The sequence below is a fragment of the Neomonachus schauinslandi genome, chromosome 7, assembly GCF_002201575.2.
Source record: "Neomonachus schauinslandi chromosome 7, ASM220157v2, whole genome shotgun sequence".
NCBI classification, from domain to species: domain Eukaryota; kingdom Metazoa; phylum Chordata; class Mammalia; order Carnivora; family Phocidae; genus Neomonachus; species Neomonachus schauinslandi.
In genome coordinates, this window is record NC_058409.1 from 56,543,217 (window position 1) to 56,562,751 (window position 19,535).

The 19,535-nt window shown below is 36.7% G+C and overlaps 1 protein-coding gene across 2 annotated transcripts in view; it reads left to right on the top strand.

The window, feature by feature from the left end:
- SCAMP1 (secretory carrier membrane protein 1) overlaps window positions 1-19,535 on the top strand; it is a 120,830-nt gene that overhangs the window by 98,222 nt on the left and 3,073 nt on the right. For both annotated transcript variants that reach the window (XM_021701935.2, XM_044916931.1), the window contains one exon: window positions 4,592-4,709. In XM_021701935.2, the coding sequence (XP_021557610.1) occupies window positions 4,592-4,709 (118 nt within the window). The remainder of the gene's footprint in view (window positions 1-4,591; window positions 4,710-19,535) is intronic.

A 19,535-nucleotide genomic window follows, 5' to 3' on the forward strand; every position in this document is an offset into this window, starting at 1 on the left:
AGTGGTTATAGGTCTGTTCAGGTTTTCTGTTTCTTCCTGGTTCAGTTTTGGTGGTTTATACATCTCTAGGAATGCATCTGTTTCTTCCAGATTATCTAATTTGCTGGCATATAGTTGCTGATAATATGTTCTTGTAATTGTATTTTTTTGGTGTTGGTTTTGATCTCTCCTCTTTCATGGTTTTATTTTTTTGGGTCCTTTATCTTTTCTTTTTGATAAGTCTGGCCAGGGGTTTAATCAATCTTATTCTTTCAAAGAAGCAGCTCCTAGTTTCGTTGATCTGTTCTACTGTTCTTTTGGTTTCTATTTCATTGATTTCTGTTCTGATCTTTATTATTTCTCTTCTCCTGCTGGATTTAGGCTTTATTTGCTGTTCTTTCTCCAGCTCCTTTCGGTGTAGGGTTAGATTGTGTATTTGAGACCTTTCTTGTTTCTTGAGAAAGGCTTGTATTGCTATATAGTTTCCTCTTAGGACCACCTTTGCTGTATCCCAAAGATATTGAGCAGTTGTGTTTTCATTTTCATTTGTTTCCATGAATTTTGTTAATTCTTCTTTAATTTCCTGGTTGACCCATTCATTCTTTAGTAGGATGCTCTTTAGCCTCCATGTATTTGAGTTCTTTCCAACTTTCCTCTTGTGATTGAGTTCTAGTTTCAAAGCGTTGTGGTCTGAAAATATGCAGGGAATAATCCCAGTCTTTTGGTACCAGTTGAGACCTGATTTGTGACCTAGGATGTGATCTGTTCTGGAGAATGTTCCATGGGCATTAGAGAAGAATGTGTATTCTGTTGCTTTGGGATGGAATGTTCTGAATGTATCTGTGAAGTCCATTTGGTCCAGTGTGTCATTTAAAGTCTTTATTTCTTTGTTGATCTTTTGCTTAGATGATCTGTCCATTTCAGTGAGGTGGATGTTAAATCCCCTACTATTATTGTATTGTTGTCAATGTGTTTCTTTGATTTTGTTATTAACTGGCTTATATAATTGGCTGCTCCCATGTTAGGGGCATACATATTTACAGTTGTTAGATCTTCTTGTTGGGTAGACCCTTTAAGTATGATATAGTGTCCTTCCTCATCTCTTATTACAGTCTTTGGTTTAAAATCTAATTTGTCTGATATAGGATTGCCACCCCAGCTTTCTTTTGGTGTCCATTAGCATGGTAAATGGTTTTTCACCCCCTCACTTTCCATCTGGAGGTGTCTTTGGATCTAAAATGAGTCTCTTGCAGATAGCATATCGATGGGTCTTGTTTTTTAATCCAATCTGATAGCCTGTGTCTTTTGATTGGGGCATTTAGCCCATTTACATTCAGGGTAACTATTGAAAGATATGAATTTAGTGCCATTGTATTGCCTGTAAGGTGACTTTTACTGTATATTGTCTCTATTCCTTTCTGGTCTATGTTACCTTTAGGCTGTCTCTTTGCTTAGAGGACCCCTTTCAGTATTTCTTGTAGGGCTAGTTTTGTGTTTGCAGATTCTTTTAGTTTTTGTTTGTCCTGGAAGCTTTTTATCTCTCCTTCTATTTTCAGTGACAGCCTAGCTGGATATAGTATTCTTGGCTGCATATTTTTCTCGTTTAGTGCTCTAAATATATCATGCCAGTCCTTTCTAGCCTGCCAAGTCTGTCGATAGTTCTGTTGCCAGTCTAATGTTTCTAACATTGTAGGTTACAGACCTCTTGTCCTGAGCTGCTTTCAGGATTTTCTCTTTGTCTCTGAGACTTGTAAGTTTTACTATTAGATGTCGGGGTGTTGACCTATTTTTATTGATTTTGAGGGGGATTCTCTGTGCCTCCTGGATTTTGATGCCTGTTTCCTTCCCCAAATTAGGGAAGTTCTCTGCTATAATTTGCTCCAATATGCTTTCTGCCCCTCTCTCTTCTTCTGGGATCCCAATTGTTCTAATATTGTTTCATCTTATGGTATCACTTATCTCTTGAATTCTGCCCTTGTGATCCAGTAGTTGTTTATCTCTCTCTCAGCTTCTTTATTCTCCATCATTTGGTTTTCTATATCACTAATTCTCTCTTCTGCCTCATTTATCCTAGCAGTTAGAGCCTCCATTTTTGATTACACCTCATTAATAGCCTTTTTGATTTCGACTTGGTTAGATTTTAGTTCTTTTATTTCTCCAGAAAGGGTTTTTCTAGTATCTTCCATCCTTTCTTCAAGCCCAGCTAGTATCTTTATAATCGTCATTCTGAACTCTAGTTCCGACATCTTAGTAATATCCGTATTGATTAGGTCCCTGGCAGTCAGTACTGCCTCTTGTTCTTTTTTTTCAGGTGAGTTTTTCCATCTTGTCATTTTGTCCAGAGGAGAACAGATGAATGAGAGAACAAAATGCTAACAGGGTAACAATGACCCCAGAAAAATATACACTAAACAAATCAGAAGCAACCTGAAACTGGGGGAAAAGAAAGAGATAGAAAGAAAAAAGAAAAAAAAAAAGAAAAAAGAAAGAATATGATCAAATATGATCAGGCTGGTGAATAGATCAGTGCCACACACTAGATTTGGGGCGTATTTTGGTCTGTTAGAAGAAAGTGCCTCCCAAAATTTTAAAGAAAGAAAAACTTATATATGTACAAAAATAAGGGTAAATACGATGAAGGGATAGAATATGATTGTAAAGATGAAAATTATAAAAGATTTTATAAAAGGAATTGATAAGTTGGTTGAAAAAAGAAAGGAGAGAAATTAGAAAAAAGGAGGGGGCAGAATGTGATTAGATAGGAGACTAGAAAAAAGCCATACACTAGAGATTTAGGATATATTTTGGTCTGTTAGAAGAAACTGTATCCCAAAATTTTAAAGCGAGTACAACTTATATATCTATATATATATATATACACACACCAAAAATAGGGTTAACTACAATGAAGGGATAGAATATGCCTTTAAAAATGAAAAATAAAAAAGATTTTTAAAAAGGGGATTGATAAGATGCTGGTTGAAAAAGGGAAAAAGAAAAATTCAAAAAAAAATAGAAAAAGAAAAATTAAAAAATTTAACTTTGAAAGACTAAAGAATCAGGGGAAAATAGCCATGAATTCTATGTGCAGTATTCCCCTAGTGCTGGCGTTCTGAGGTTGTCATTGATCAGTAAACTTGGTCTTGGCTGGCTGTTCTTGCTGATCTTTTGGGGGAGGAGCCTGTTGCCATGGTTCCCAAATGTCTTTGCCAGAGGCGGAATTGCCCCGCCCTTGCCGGTCCGGCCTGAGTAATCTGCTCGGGTTTGCTCTCAGGAGCTTTTGTTCCCTGCAAGCTTTCCCTACAGCTTTGGAGGATGAGAGTGAAGATGGCAGCCTCCCAATCTCCGCTCTGGAGGAGCTGAGAACTGGGGGTCCCACTCCTCAGTGTACCCCCAGAGAAAAGCAGTCAGTCACTTCTGTCTCCCCGGTCTCTGGCCGCACTCTGTGCTCCCCCGGCCTGTGACTGAGCGTTTCTATCTCTGGCACCCGGCCCCGTGTGGAGTCTCCAAACCCCGCAGATCCCTGTGGTGTGCTCCCGAGCCGCTCCTCCTGGGGGAGGCAGGGGAGTCTCCCTGGATCTGCCGCTTGTTGGGTCCCTGCTGGAGGAGCAATGGCCTGACTGTGCTGTGGATCACGGTTTATGGCAACCCTAAGCTGAGAGCCCCACTCCTCGGCTCCGTCTCTGCAGCCGGCTTCCCTGCTCCAATACCCAGGAGCTTTGCCGCACTCAGGCACCTCCAGTCTTTCCGTTACCCCGAGGGTCCCAGGACCACACTGTCCCAGCGAGGGTTCCACCCCCTGCTTAGCCACTGGAGCAACGTCCCTCCGCTGAGCAGACTTCTACAAGTTCCGGTTTTGTGCTCTGCTGCTCTATCACTAGCCAGAAGCGGCTGACGGAGGCCCCCTCCCCCGCTTTCTATCTTCCCGAATATCGCCTTGGATTCACTTCTCCGCACGTCCTACCTTCCAGAAAGTGGTTGCTTTTCTGTTCAGAGAGTTGCTGCTCTTATTTTCTTCGATGTCCTATTGAGTCTGTAGGTGTTCAGAGTGGCTTGATCCCTATCTAGCTGAATTCCTGGGACCAGACGAAATTTAGGTCTCCTACTCCTCCACCATCTTGCTCCTCCCCCTTTTGCCCATTTTCTAATGGAATTTTTTTCTAACCGTTGAGCTTTGAAAGTTCTTCATATATTCTCGGTGCTAATTGTTGGTTGGATATACGGTTTGCAAATATTTTCTTCCATAATTAAGCAGAATTTAAAAAGAACTGAAAGTAATAATGAGCTCATATGCTGAAAAAAAAAAGTAAAATCTTGTGGTACACACTTAAGGCTCTGGTACTTAGTGTTGGATTGAATTCAGACTATATACCATTTATTAGCTGTGTGACTTTGAGCAAGTTAGTGAATATCTCTGACTGATGCTTATCTGCAAAATAGAGATTTAAAACAGCATCTATTTTATGGAATTGTGAAAATTGAGTTAATATGAAGATCTTGAATATTGCCTGGCTTATAAGTGCTGAATATGTATTGGTTACTATGTTATTTTTTTTTAAAAAGCATGCATTCACTTACTTGTCTAATACTTTTTTTTAAAATTACTTCTTAGTGGTTGGATTTCATCCCTTACTGGCCTCAACCAAAGTATTCCTGTTGGAATTATGATGATAATCATAGCAGCACTTTTCACAGCATCAGCGGTCATCTCACTAGTTATGTTTAAAAAGGTAAGTGATTTGTACATCTGTAAATTTTTATACTTAATCTTGTTCAGTTCCCATGTTACCATTTTACTCTTAATTCATTGTACACTCAAGCTGTTTTGTTGTTCATCTTGAGCATCTGTGCTCTCTTACGATTACCTTTTACAATTATGTTAAGCATAAAGAAAACTTCATCACATTTTTAACTTCCTGTAAAAAGGAAGTATCTTAAAATCCTGTTAGCTCAAGGTTTTTTTGATGAAGAGTCAACCTCATTTAAAAAATTTTGGAATTAAAAAAAACCTTCTAATTTCTTTTTTTTGAATACAAAGCATATTAGCCTGATTAATACATAGAAGTAAATTTGTGTGGAATGTGCATTTTATTTGTATTTAAAATTGAAAGACATGAAATTAGGAATATAAAGTAAGCTGGTGAGAGGTTTGGACTGGGTTATAACATGAATTTGTTTTTAGTGACTGCCCAATTATCTTACCTATACTTCTCGTATAAAATTCCCATGGCTGTTTTCTTAGCCTTAAAAAAATCATTACATAGGGTGAGAGGGAAATCAGTGGTTTTATTTGTTTATTGAAAGTTTTACTGTGTCTCAGATACATATTTTTGATATTCTACATGTGTTCAAACATGTAGGTTGTACATGATATAGAAACCCTGGGAATAACCCCTGTGTTTTAAGATGATAAAGACTTTTTGATGGGTCTCACTTTAAAGATAATTCCTTTGAACAGTTTTTTCTTTATTTTTTTCCTGTCTGGTAACTTGAGAATATGTACAAGGAATACTTAGAAATAACTGTACTTTGTATTTAAGAACACTTTGTACTCCTGAAATATTTTTCTTGTGCATTTGCCTTTTATTCTCAAAACTCTGAAGACTAGGCTGTGTTCTTTCTGCCCATATTTCGCTACTCATTTTTTCTCTTAAAAGCTATTACTTTTCTAAACTACACACATGTACTATCGAAACTCAGCTTCCCAAAGTTACTAAATTCTGTAGCCTTTTTGCAGTTACCTTTTTCCTTGAACTCTGCAGTCTTCTACACTGCAGGTGGCCCCTCTTCCTCAGTCTTTGTAATTGTGTTCTGATTCTTCTGCCTTTGAGGCTCTTCTTTCTTCTTCATTTCTTTGTCCAGCTCCTAAGTACAGGTCTTCTTAAATGAAATCAGTTCTCTGCTCTTTGTGCTATATAGTCTTTTTCCTTGGAGATTTCAATCTCTCCCATTTTTTGAGTTCCTTCTCTTCTCTGTCGTGGGTGCCCTAGAATCTTGGAGTTGGAAGACATAATGCTTTGCATAAAAATGTACTTGCTTGATCGGGTGAGTGTTTAGGTCTCCAGTTGGTCGGTATCATCATCTTACAGTAATGCGTCAGTGACTCATCAATTCCTTCTCAGAACTAGCTCTTCTTCCAGAAGTTCAGATTCATAGTCAAGAAACATTTATTAAGACCACATATTATATGATTTCATTTATATGAAGTGTCCAAAACAGGCAAATCTCTAGAGATAGAAAATAGATTGTTGGTTGTTTTTGACTGGGAATAGGGCAGAGAAGGATTGCTTATGGTCATGAAATTTCTTTTTGTGGTGATGAAAATTAGATTATAGATGATATATTCACAACACTATAAATAAGTACTAAACCCCATTGAATTCTACACTTTAAGAGGGTAAATTGTTGATTATGCAAATTTTATCTCGGGAGCTATTTTTAAAAGAGGAACATTTATTAATTACCTACTATAAATTTGGTGATGCTAAGTATTTTCTCATGATTCCATTTAAATTTATTTCAGCACTTTGACTGCTTTTGTCAGTGTTTTCATTACTTTTTAAGTCACTTTCCTAGATACTTTCTTAGCATCTTTTTCATCTTTTTCTTCCTCTCCATTCCCAGCCTCATCTAGCCCAGAATTTTTTTGCAAGTCACTCACACTCCCAACTTCCTCCAGTCTGTTTTGTGTGTAGTTAAATGTTAATCTAAAAAAACCCCAAACTCAGCACTCTGAAGATTTTTGAAGTGGACTGAGTTGGGAATGGGATTTTGGTGGTGATGGGAAGTAGGGCTAGTAGTGACCTTTTACTGCTCCTAGATCCAGACTTTCTCCTCTAGTCAAACTGTATTTCTAAGTTTCTTCATATATATCACATATGTTCCTTTGTCCCAGTTTTTGTTCATGCTAGGCCTCTTGACTCCTGGGTTGCTTCATCTTCTATGCCAGTTGAAGACCTATGAGTGTTCTTTCAAGATCTTCATGCCTCTTTCACAGAATCTCTCATTACTCATGTCTCCAGGATTAGGTCGTCCTCTCTTTTCTTGGGGAACTTACTGTAGGTATTACTCACTGCAGCATCTGGGCACAAGCCACTTTATATACCTTATATTCTGGGTACCCAGCTTGTTAAAATTCGTCTGGGTGAACATGTCTTTTAGCATTGGAATGAATTAGAAGAGCAAGAGCTTTGGAACCATACACTCAGGTTGAAATTCTGGTGCCTTGACTTAGAGCTTTGTGAGCTGAGGCAGGCTTCTCTAACCACTGAGGTTCAGTGTCATCACCTGTACTCTAAGTTCCATGAGAGCAGAGACCTAGTCTGTTTTCTTTGAGGTTATATTTCTTACATCTGGAACAGTGACTGGCAGTGATTGGCATGTGATAGGCACTCAAAGTATTTGTTGAATGAAGGAAGGAATGGGAATAATAACTACTTCCAGAGTGTTAGGGTGAGGGTTAAGTGAAATAGGGAACATAATTTGCACAGCACAGGGCTTTCTCAATTAAAATTAACTATTTTTTTCTGGTCTTCTTGACCCCTTTATCAGTTTATATACAGGGTCTGGTTTAGTGTCTACTTTTATTTAGTAGATGCCTGTGTCAATCAGTGCTGTGTCAGAGAAACAGAATGAAGAGATTTATTGAAAGGAATTGGCTTATGTGGTTGTGGGGGCTTGCTGGGTTAGTCTAAAATCCATCAGGCAGGCAGTCAGGGAGGGTCAGAAAATCTCAAGCAGAAGCTGAAGTTCCAGTCATAGGTGGGATTTCTTCTTTCTCAGAGAAATGTCAGTTCTGTTCTTAAAGCCTTTCAACTAACTGGATCAGGCCTACCCACATAACTCAGAACCACTCATTTTCTTAAAGTCAACTGATTAATAATCACGTGCACAAAATACCTTCACAGCAACACCTAGATTAGTGTTTGATTGGTAACCGACGACTATAGCCTAGCCAAAGAAACCTGACCATGACAACATCTCTTTGGACATTTCTTTAATTATTCTATATGTATCATTGGGGGTGCTTTATAAAACTAGAAATGTAGTAAGTTTAGAGTACAGTGGAGGGTTTTGTGGTATGTTGCAGATTCCATTCATTTGTTAACCCATTTATGAGCATGTGTTATGTGTCAAGTATGGCACTATGTATGAGCTCACAGGGCATGGAGCCTACATACATACATACATATGTACATAAATATATATATATGTAATATATATATGTATCTCCATATATATATATAGAGAGAGAGAGAGAGAGAAGATATATGGGCATCAGGTTGTTTTCAACTTTGAATCCAGAGAGTATAAAATAATGCTGGAGCACCAAAGTATAAACACACAGTAGGCTTTTGGATGTATAAGTTGGGAGCAAAGGAAAGAGCTTTAGGCTGGATTTCTAGACTTGGGAAGTAACAACTTCTTGATGTAAATGAGCCTAGAAAGTGGGTATGATAGTGAGATGAGGGTAGAACATACTGCAGATCTGCTGAGGAAAGAATGTGGGGGATTTTAACCAGTGGTGATGGTGCGTATGTGGCACAGATTATTAATCCGGTCAGAGTGTGGAGAAAGTGTTTATCCTACAGCTGCTGTGGAACTGACTGCTGTGTGCAGCGCTCTGAAGTCTTTGACCTGCAGCTTTTCCCCCAGGGACACAATTCTTTAAGATCCAACCCATTAAAGGAAAAGTTTTAGAGCCGTGCTGATTGTATGCCAGGCATTCGAAAGAACTATGACTGCTTCCCAACTAAATGTATTAATATGGGAGTTGTGCAGCATACTTTCTTTTGGTTGACCTTTTTTTTACCTCATAGTTGAACTTACCAGTTAACTCCTTTTATATGTGTTCACTGTCAGTCAGTGCAATACAAGTCCCTGAACTCTGAATCTCATATTCTAGGGGAATAGGAATTTAGATGAGATGATTTTCTGTATGATTTTATGAAGTACAATAAATGGGGATAATATAAGCTAAAATACAATTTGAGCTCAGATTTCATACTTGTAGTGGCAAGGATTTCTCTTTCTCTCTTTCTTTTAAGGATTTTATTTATTTGAGCGAGCGAGAGAGAGAGTACAAGCAGGGTGAACGGCAGAGGCAGAGGGAGAAGCAGGTTCCTTGCTGGCCAGGGAGCCCGAAGTGGGGCTCCATCCCAGGACCCTGAGATCGTGACCTGAGCCAAAGGTAGACGCTTAACTGACTGAGCCACCCAGGTGCTCCTATTTCTCTTACTTTTGATAGAAATTGAGATCCAGTAAAAACGCCCAACAAACAGCTGAAAGCATACTGGCTGTTTCCTCTGTGTGTATGTAGCCATAGTTGCTAACCACTAGGGGTCAGGCTCTTCATAAACAGTTAATGCCCTCCAAAAGTTCCCAATGCACACTATTTGACTCTAGAATTGTTTCATTTTGTTAGACTATTCTGTGTCTCCAGCCCCAGCTAAACATGCTTGGTGTTATATATTTATTTCATTTATAATGAATACAATTTTGAGAATTCTTTTGGCATTCTGATTTGGCCTTGCATAATCAGATTAGATTGTTTCTAAAAGGTATTTTTTTTTAAAAGGTCTTCTTTCGATAGTAAATAAATAGAATTAAGTAATAGTTTTGGACTAAGGAGGAGGTATTTTCAGTGGGTCATACCAGGGGAATTAAAAAATTTCCTTCTTTTAATTGGTGTAAGAGCCAGAATAACTTAGTATGGAAGAGATAAATAGATGATACATAATTTGTATTCCTTTGGGGACTTTTGAATGATTTTTCCGATGAAATTTAAGAAACTGTTCATAGACATGTGTGTTCACTTTAATAAAGTAATTACTAACTGATTTTTTAAGCATTTCAAAAGAATTTTAGAAAAAATTTATTTCAGGGGCGCCTGGGTGGTTCAGTCCATTAAGCGTCTGCCTTCGGTTTGGGTCATAATCCCAGGGTCCCTGCCCAGCAGGGAGTCTGCTTCTCCCTCTGCCCCTGCCCGCACTCTCTCTCTCTTAGTCACGCTCTCTCTCAAATAAATAAAATCTTTAAAAAAAGAAAGAAAAAACTTATTTCACTTCCAAAAAAAACCCAAGTTTCCCTAAATGCTTGAAAATTTTTTTTAAATGTCAGTATATCCATTCTGAAAATACTTTTGTGTGAGACTTTAGAATTTGGGTATATGATCCAGAATAATGACAAGTCTCATTGATTCGTTAAATTGGTGTTTTATAGTAAATGCTTTGTAAACACATCCTTACATGTAAATAATAGTCTTCTTAGATTAAAAGTGATGCTTTCATTTTTTTTGAAAGCACTGCTATTGTTCACTCCCTCTTTCTTTCTTTCTTTCTTTCTTTGGATCTAGGACAGAATGCTGATAATTTTACTATACTTTTTTTTATAGTCACAAATAGGTATACTTTTTTGTCTCTCTCTCTTTCTCTGAATCATCCAACACTATCATTTTTCCTGATTGCGAATCAATTTCAGATGATTCACATTGCCTATTAAAATGCTGGGCCACATGCTTGTTATCTTCATCCAAGGTACACACAGGTACAGTAATACTTTTGAATCCCTAGAAAAATTGGCACTCTGAGCAAGTTGTTTATATCCTGTCCTCAAGTGGTATCCTTAGTATGTTCACTTTTTTCTGATTGCCCCCTATTTTTATTTTGTTATTCTTTTCTGTAAGTACTTAATAGATCCCAAATCAAGATTGGTATGTCTAAATTATTGAAAATCGTCTTTACTTAGGCATGTTCAAATTTGTTGGCTCTGCTAATATTTATAATGCTATACATATGATATTTTATCTAAATAATCTTTGTTTATTTTTAACAAATCATGTTGAGCGACCATTTAAATTTACCCATTTAAAATGTACAATTCATGGTTTTTGATATTACATTATTTTTTCAAATTGTGATGAAATATATATAATACAAAATTTGCCATTTTAATCATTTGTAAGTGTATAATTCAGTGGCATTAATTACATTCACAATGTTATGTAACTGTAACCATTATTTCCGAGATTTTTTATCATGCCAAGCAGCGCTCTGCAGTCATACAGCAATAGCTCTCCCTACACCCAGCCCTTGGTAAGCTCTCATCTACTTTCTGCCCCAATGAATCTGACTATTCTAGATATTTCATATAAGTGGAATTGTAGGATATTTTACTTTTGTGTATGGATTATTTCAGTTAGCATAAAGTTTTCAGGGTTCATCCATGTTGTATGTATCAGAATTTCATTCTTTTTTATAGCTGAATAATATTCCATGGCACATATGTACTGTATTGCTTTTATTAACCTGTGGATGGGCACTTGGGTTGTTTCCACCTTTTGGCTATTATAAATAATGCTACTCTGAATATTGGTGTACAGGAACCTGTGTTAATCTCTTTGCATTCTTTTGGGTATATACTTAAGAGCAGTTACTTGGTGGTCAAATGGTAATTCAGCAGTGTTTTGAGCAACTACCAAAATGTTTTCTGCAGTGGCTGTACTGTTTTACATTCCTGTCAGCGTTGTATAGGTTTCCAGTTTTTCCACGTCCTTGCCAGTATTTGTAATATTCCATTTTTTCTGATAATAGCCATCCTAGTAGGTGTGAAGTATAGTATGATCACTTTTAATTTTTAAAAATTTTTTTCCAAAACAGAGATCACTTCAATATGGTACAAATGATTACATAAAAATTCAGGGTTTTCACAAATAGATTATGCTGTCTTCTAAATTTACTCATTACATAGATGGGTATTCATACTTTATATCATCTGTATAAAATCATATGTATATATTAATATAAATTTAAATCCTAAAGAAGGGGCGCCTGGGTGGCTCAGACGGTTAAGCGGCTGCCTTCGGCTCAGGTCGTGATCCCGGGGTCCCGGGATCGAGCCCCGCGTCGGGCTCCCTGCTCCTTGGGAGCCTGCTTCTCCCTCTGCCTCTCTCTCTCTCTCTCTCTGTCTCTCATAAATAAATAAATATATAAAAAAAAATGTTTAAATCCTAAAGAAGACAGAGCACTCAACATTGAGACTTATAGTCAATGAAATGAAACAAATATAAATAAGGAGTTAATAGTAAATAAGCATAATAATATTTTTAACTATGTTATTAAAATTTTTTCTGTTCTAAATACTTTTTATTTTTCTATCAACTGAATTACAGTTGACATACAGTATTAGTTTCAGGTGTACAACATAGAGATTCAACATTTATAAACATTATGGGGGCTCTTGGGTGGCTCAAGCAGTTAAGTGTCAGACTCTTGTCTTCAGCTTAGGTCAGGATCTCAGGGTTATGAGACTGAGCCCCACGTTGGGCTCTGAGCTGGGTGTGATGCCTACTTAAGATTCTCTCCCTCTCCCTCTGCCCCTCCCCCACTCACGTGCATGTGCATGTTCTCTCTCTCTTAAAAAAAAAAAGTAAACATGATGAAATACTTTCCATGATAAGTAGTTACCATCTGTCACCATAAAAGGTTACACAAAATTATTGACTGTATTTCCTATGCTGTACTTTACATCCCTATGATTTATTTATTTTGTAACTGGAAGTTTGTACCTGTTAATCCCCTTCACCTATTTTTCCCATCCCTTCACTTCTGTACCACCCCTTCCAATACTCCTCCCCACCCCACCCCCAGCAACCAACATTTTGTACTCTCTATTTATGAATCTCTTTCTGGTTTTTTTGTTGTTGTTTGTTCATTTGTTTTTTAGATTGTGCATGTAGGTGAAATCATATAATATTTGTCTTTCTCTGACTTATTTCACTTAGCGTAATACCTTCTAGGTCCACCCATGTTGTTGAAAGTGACAAGATCTCATTCTTCTTTTGGCTGAGTAATACTGCATTGTGTGTGTATACACACACACACACACACACACACACACACCCATATCTTCTTTATCCATTCATTTATCAGTGTAAGATACTTAGGTTTCTTCTATATCTTGGGTATTGTAAATAATACTACAACAACCATAGGCATTCATACATCTTTTCCAATTAGTGTTTTGTTTTCCTTGGGTAAATAACCAGAAGTGGAATGACTGTATCATATGGTACTTCTATTTTTTAGTGTTTTGAGGAATTCTCCATACTCTTTTCCATAGTTGCTATACCAATTTACATGCCCACCAACAGTGCAGGAAGGTTCCCTTTTCCCCACATTTTTGCCAACACTTGTTATTTCTTGTCTTTTTGAGGATAGCCATTGTGACTGGTGTGAGGTGGTATCTCATTGTGGTTTTGATTTGCATTTGATGATTAGTGATATTGAGCATCTTTTCACATAGCTGTTGGCTATTTGTATGTTGTCTTTGGGAAAATGTCTATTCAGGTTCTTCTGCCCATTTTTTAATTGGATTGTTTTTTTGTTTTTTTTTTGAGTTGTATTGATTCTTTATATATTTTGGATATTAGTCTCTTATCATTTGTATTATTTGCACATATATTCTCCCATTCAGTAGATATTGCCTTTTCATTTTGTTGATGGTTTCCTTCACTGGGAAAAAGCTTTTTAGTTTGATGTAGTCCCATTTGTTTATTTTTGTTTTTGTTGCACTTGTCTAAGGAGACGTATCCAAAAAAATATTGCTAAGATTAATGTCCAAGAGTTTACTACCTGTGTTTTCCTTTAGGAGTTTTATGGCTTCAGGTCTTAACTTATGTGTTTAATCCATTTTGAATTTATTTTTATATATGGTGAAAGTGGTCCAGTTTCATTCTGTTGCATGTAGCTGTCAGTTTTTCCAACACCATTTACTGAAAAGACTGTCTTTTCCCCACTCCTTTGTCACTTCCTGCCTCCTTTATCACAGATTAAGTAACCATATAAGAATGAGTTTACTTCTGGGCTCTGTATGATGTTCCATTATTCTGTGTGTCTCTTTTGGCACCAGTACTGTACTATTTTGATTACCATAGCTTCACAGTAGAGCTTGAATCTGGAATTGTGCTACTTCTAGCTTTGTTCTTCTTTCTCAAGATTGCTTTGGCTATTTGGGGTCTTTTGTGGTTCTGTATAAATATTAGGATTATTCTAGTTCTGTGAAAAATACTGTTGGTATTCTGATAGGGATTGCATTGAATATGTAAATAGCTTTGGATAGTTTGGACATTTTAACAGTATTCTTTGAGTCCATGAGCATGTTACATCTTTCCATTTGTTTGTATCAACATCAATTCATTTCATCAGTGTTTTATAGTTTTCATTATATGGGTCTTTTACCTCTTTGGTTAAGTTTATTCCTAGATATTTTTTTCTTTTTTGATGTAATAGTAAATGGGATTACTTTCTTAATTCTCTTTCTGCTAGTTTATTATTAGTATCTAGATTTCTCTATATTAATTTTCTGTCTTGCAACTTCATTGCATTCATTTAATCTAACAGTTTTTTTGGTGGAGTCTTTAGGATTTTCTATATATATCACCATGTTATTTGCGAATAGTAACAGAGTGGATGCCTTTTTTTTCCTTTTTCTTGCCTGATTTTTGTGGCAGGGACTTCCAGTACTGTGTTGAATAAAAAAGGCAGGAATGGACATCCTTGTCTTCTTCCTCATCTTAGAGGAAAAGCTTTCACTTTTTCACCACTGTGTATGATGTTAACTGCAGGTTTGTCATATATGGCTCTCTCTTTACCCACTTTGTTGAGAGTTTTTAAAATGAATGATGTTGAATTTTGTGAAATGATTTCTCTGCATCTTGTTGAGGTGATCATACGATTTTTATCATTCTCTTTGTTAATCTGGTGTATTATGTTGATTGATTTGAAGATATTGAGCCATCTTTCATCTCGGGAATAAATCTCACTTGATCATGGTGAATGATCCTTTTAATGTATTGTTGAATTTGGTTTGCTAATTTTTTTTTGAGGATTTTTGCATATATATTCATCAGGAATATTGGCCTGTAATTTTCTTTTTTTTGTAGTGTCTTTGGTTTTGGATACCAAATGAGTAATGCTGACCTTATAGAATGAATTTGGAAGCATTCCTTCTCCTCAATTTTTTGGACTAGTTTGAGAAGAATAGGTATTAGCTCTTCTTTAAATGTTTGGTAGAACTCATCTGTGAAGCCACCCGGTCCTCAGCTTTTGTTTGTTGGGAGATTTTTTATTATTGATTCATTTTCATTACTAGTAATCAGTCTATTCAGATTTTCTATTTCTTCCTGATTTAGTCTTGGAAGATTTGTATGTTTTTAGAAATTTATCCATTTCGTCTAGGTTGTCCAATTTGTTGGCACATAATTTTTCATAGTAGTCTCTTAACAATCCTTTGTATTTTTGTAGTGTTGGATGTAATTTGTCCTCTTTTATTTCTGATTTTATTTATTTGAGTCCTCTCTCTTTTTTGCTTGATGTGTCTGATAAAGATTTATCTATCAATTCTGTTTACCTTTTCAAAGAATCAGTTCTTAGTTTCATTGATTTTTTTTTTTTTTCTGTTTTTGTCTCTATTTTGTCTATTTCCACTCTGATCTTTATTATTTCCTTGCTTCTACTAACTTTGGGCATTGTTTGGTTGGTTTTTAGTGCCTTTAGGTATAAGGTTAGATGGTTTGAGATTTTTCTGGTTTCCTTGCAGTGGGCCTGTATTGCTTTAAACTTTTTTCTAAGGTCTTTTTTTACTTTGTCTCAAAGATTTTGAACTGCTGGGTTTCCATTTTCATTTGTCTGAATGTTTTTTTTTTTAATTTCCTTTTGATTCCTTTGTTGACCCATTGGTTGTTTGGTAATACGTTGTTTAGCCTCCAGGTATATATGTTTTTGTCCAGTTTTTTTAAATTGATTTCTAGTTTAATACCATTGTGGTCAGAAAAGATACTTGATATGATTCCAGTCTTCTTAAATTTATTGAGATTTGTTTTATGGCTTAATATGTAATCCTGGAGAATGTTCATGTGTACTTGAAGAGAATGTATGTTCTGCTGTTTTTGATGAGGTGGTCTGTGTGTGTGTATTAAGCCCATCTAGCCTAATGTGTCCTTCACAGCCACTCCTTCCTTGATTGATTTTCTGCCTGAATGATCTATCTATTGATGTAAGTGGGGGGTTAAAGTTCCCTAGTATGTTCACTTTTAAAACAGCCTGTGAGGTAATTGCAAACTAAGCAATTTACTTTGTAACACAGGTACAATCTGCTAGAGCAGTATTGTACTTCTTTGGTAACTTTGTAAACAGGATAATTTTGGGCCATTTATTTAATCCCTAACAGATAAACAAGTAATTAATTATATAGTGGCTTTTACTGCAAATCATTATGTCGTGTTTTTTTTTTGTTGTTGTTTTGTTTTTTGTTTTTTTAAAGTAAGCTCTACACCCAGTGTGGAGCTTGAACTCATGACCCCAAGATCAAGAGTTGCATGCTCTGTGATTGAGCCAGCTAGATGCCCTAGCAAGTTACTCTGTATTACAGGGGATATAACAATGAGTGAAAATTAGCCCTTCCCCTCAAGAAACCAAAAGCATGTGGGATATAACACATGTATACCTACAAACCCTACAAAAGAAAAAGCACTCTATACATCCCTCAAAGATATACAGTGTATTGGAGGTGCTCACAATAGGGAGAGCCACAGCTAGGTCAGGCAGAAAGAGGACAGCAGTGTATGAGATAGGCCTCGAAGGATGGGTGGGATTTCAATAGTGTGAAACTAGAGTATTAATTCAGGAGGTTACAGAAGGGGTATCTGACCCCAATCTATGGGAGGTTCACAGATGGTTTATAGGAAATGTTCAATGGAAAACATTAGACTGTTGCTTCTTGTTCTTTTGGCTAAGATCAAGTGTGGAAAACATTAGACTAAGAGATTGGTAAGTTTTTTAAAAACTCAAAATAAGAATTAAAATTTCAAAAATTCATTTCTTCATTTCTTCCCAGGTTTTAAAAAAGTTAAAATAATTTTGGCATAACAGGCATCTTATATTTATAAAAGCATCACTTCTTGAACTCAAGTACTAAGCTTTAATGGAAATAAATGTTTGAATTATTTTGTTTAAGTACTGTACCATGGTTCTTTCCATAGTATATAGTACATAATTTTTTGTGTCATATACCACCACAGTATACACTGAGGAAGCAAGATTCCCTTCTGGACTTGTATCTTGGCTGTGACTCTTCTACAGATACTGAAAAGTTAATTTTAATTTTTGTTACATATTTACATAATTCTCATTTGATCCTTAGGAAAACTTTGAGAGACAGGGCAACAAATACCTTGTTTCATGGGAAGTAAACTTGAGGGTTTTTTGTTTTTTGTTTTAAAGATTTTATTTATTTACTTGAGAGAGAGTGAGAGAGAGCATGGGGGGAGGGTCAGAGGGAGAAGCAGACTCCCCACTGAGCGGGGAGCCCGAAGTGGGTCTGGATCCTGGGACTCCGAAGGCAGATGCTCAACCCTCAGCTGACTGAGGCACCCCTAAACTTGAGGTTTTGTGTGGTGACCAGCCAGGTAGAAAGTAGTGGAATCAGTAGATACAAAATCTAGTGTTCTTTCTGTGTTGCTCCTAGAACTAAATATTTAGGTTAATGCAGTTCTCATAACTGGAAGAATAGCAAGTATTTAAGCTGTTCGGTTTTTAAAAATTATAATATTTTATCTTAAAGCTTTGTCCCTAATTTCATACGGAATGTGAGCTATCAGTAGATATCACTCTGAAACATAGCAGGGAAATGATGAGCTTTTTGAGATGGTGATACTTAGAATTAGCCTGTCATGTTGTTGGAGCACTGATAAAAGAATCACCCTTTTCACATGGATATAATGGATTTCATACAGCATTTGAGCATTATGCACTGAATACTTATGTAATCTTTTCCCTCTAGGTGGCTCTCTGAGTCTGTATGGATTTGGACTACTGAGAAATGTGTGCTCTTCTACCTTTATTTTGCCTTCCTGCTCTGGGACTATGCATTACATTTTTTAAGTAATGAAATATGAAACCCATTGAATATGTAACCTCAGGCACTCAATTTAAAACACATTTGGGAAAGGAAATAACAAAGCAAGTTAGAACAAACATTTGTTTGTTACATGCCCTTAAACTTGGGGGGAAAGGAGGAGAGACAGACAAGTGAACTGTGGTGGCATTGCACTGTGACAGGGTCTAGTAAGTAAAGGTTTATCAGATTTCTATAACATACTTCATTCTCTTGGGCTTAATCGTATGAACTCTGTTTCGAGATCATTTTCTTAAATATAGGAGTGGTAATTTATCTGTGTCTTTTATGTTCCACAGAAAACTTGGTTTTAAAAAGGGAATAGGGCGCTTGGGCGGCTCAGCTGGTTGAGTGTCTGACTCTTGGTTTTGGCTCGGGTCACGATCTCAGGGTTGTGAGATGGAGCCCTGCATTGGGCTCTGTGCTAAGGGAGGAGTCTGCTTGAGATTCTCTCTCTCCCTCTGCCCCTCCCCACTCGCTCGCTCACTCTCAATTCAGTAGATCTTTAAAAAAAATTTTAAAAAGGAATAAAAATAATTACTTATGATTCTGAAAATTCCCAACATGAAGAAATGCTTTTGAAGATGTTGATCAAAATTACAGAATAGGAAGTGATCATGTAATGGAATGACATTTGACAAACTATGAAGATTAATATTTCAGATCCCTTTGTGTTTATAAGCAAGGATCAGCAATTTTGTTTGGAACCATTTTTGTGTGTCATAACAATAACTTTGGATAATGCATAAAGATTATCCCTGGAGAGAGAAGGGAACAAAAAAGAGATACAATATAATGTTCAGTTCACCAGCATGTGAAAAAGTCATTTTCTCATCATTCTCTCCAAGTATTAAAAGAATTAAATTATGATAGTGCCATAGTACTAGAAGAAAAGAATTTTAGGGTTTACCTAAAGTGTACTTGTCAGCACTCTCTTTTATTCCTTGACCCTTTTACACTTTGTTCCACTGTAATATGGCATTTGCCTTCACCACTATGTCAAAAGAACTTACGGCTGTCTGGGTATTTTTATCTTCCACCCTGGGCAGCTCTTTATTCCTTAATGTGGCTTTCTTCCCTTGGCACCTGTGAAAAAGTCTCTGGCTTTTCCCATTCCTCTTTTAATTATTCCTTGTTATTGTGGGTACCTCCTAAATATTGGTATCTTAACAGACTTTGGTACTTGACTCTCTTTTTTTCCTCCATGGACCATTTTATTTATGTCAGAGTTGCAGCTACCACTGATGTGCCGTTGCTTTTCAAGTCCCTGTTTCCTGCCCATTCGTCTCTTGAGCTCCAAACCAAATCTTCACCTGCCTGCTATAGCAGGTCTAGAGTAGGTATCTAAACATTTGTGGAATGTATGAATGTTTAGAACTTAGCATCTCCTTTCCCCTCTAAAGCAACCTGTCTTGTCTATTCTCTCTCTCTTGAAACAACTTCGCAGTATCTAAGCTTGACTTGAAAATCTTTGATTCATTCTCTTTTTCCTCATTCCATATTTACTCCACGAGTATCAGTCCCTATCCAGGATTGGGAAAAAGACTGACTTGTGTGCACTGCCCCGATGTTCCAAACCTGCTTTGATTGCATTTCAGGCAGGC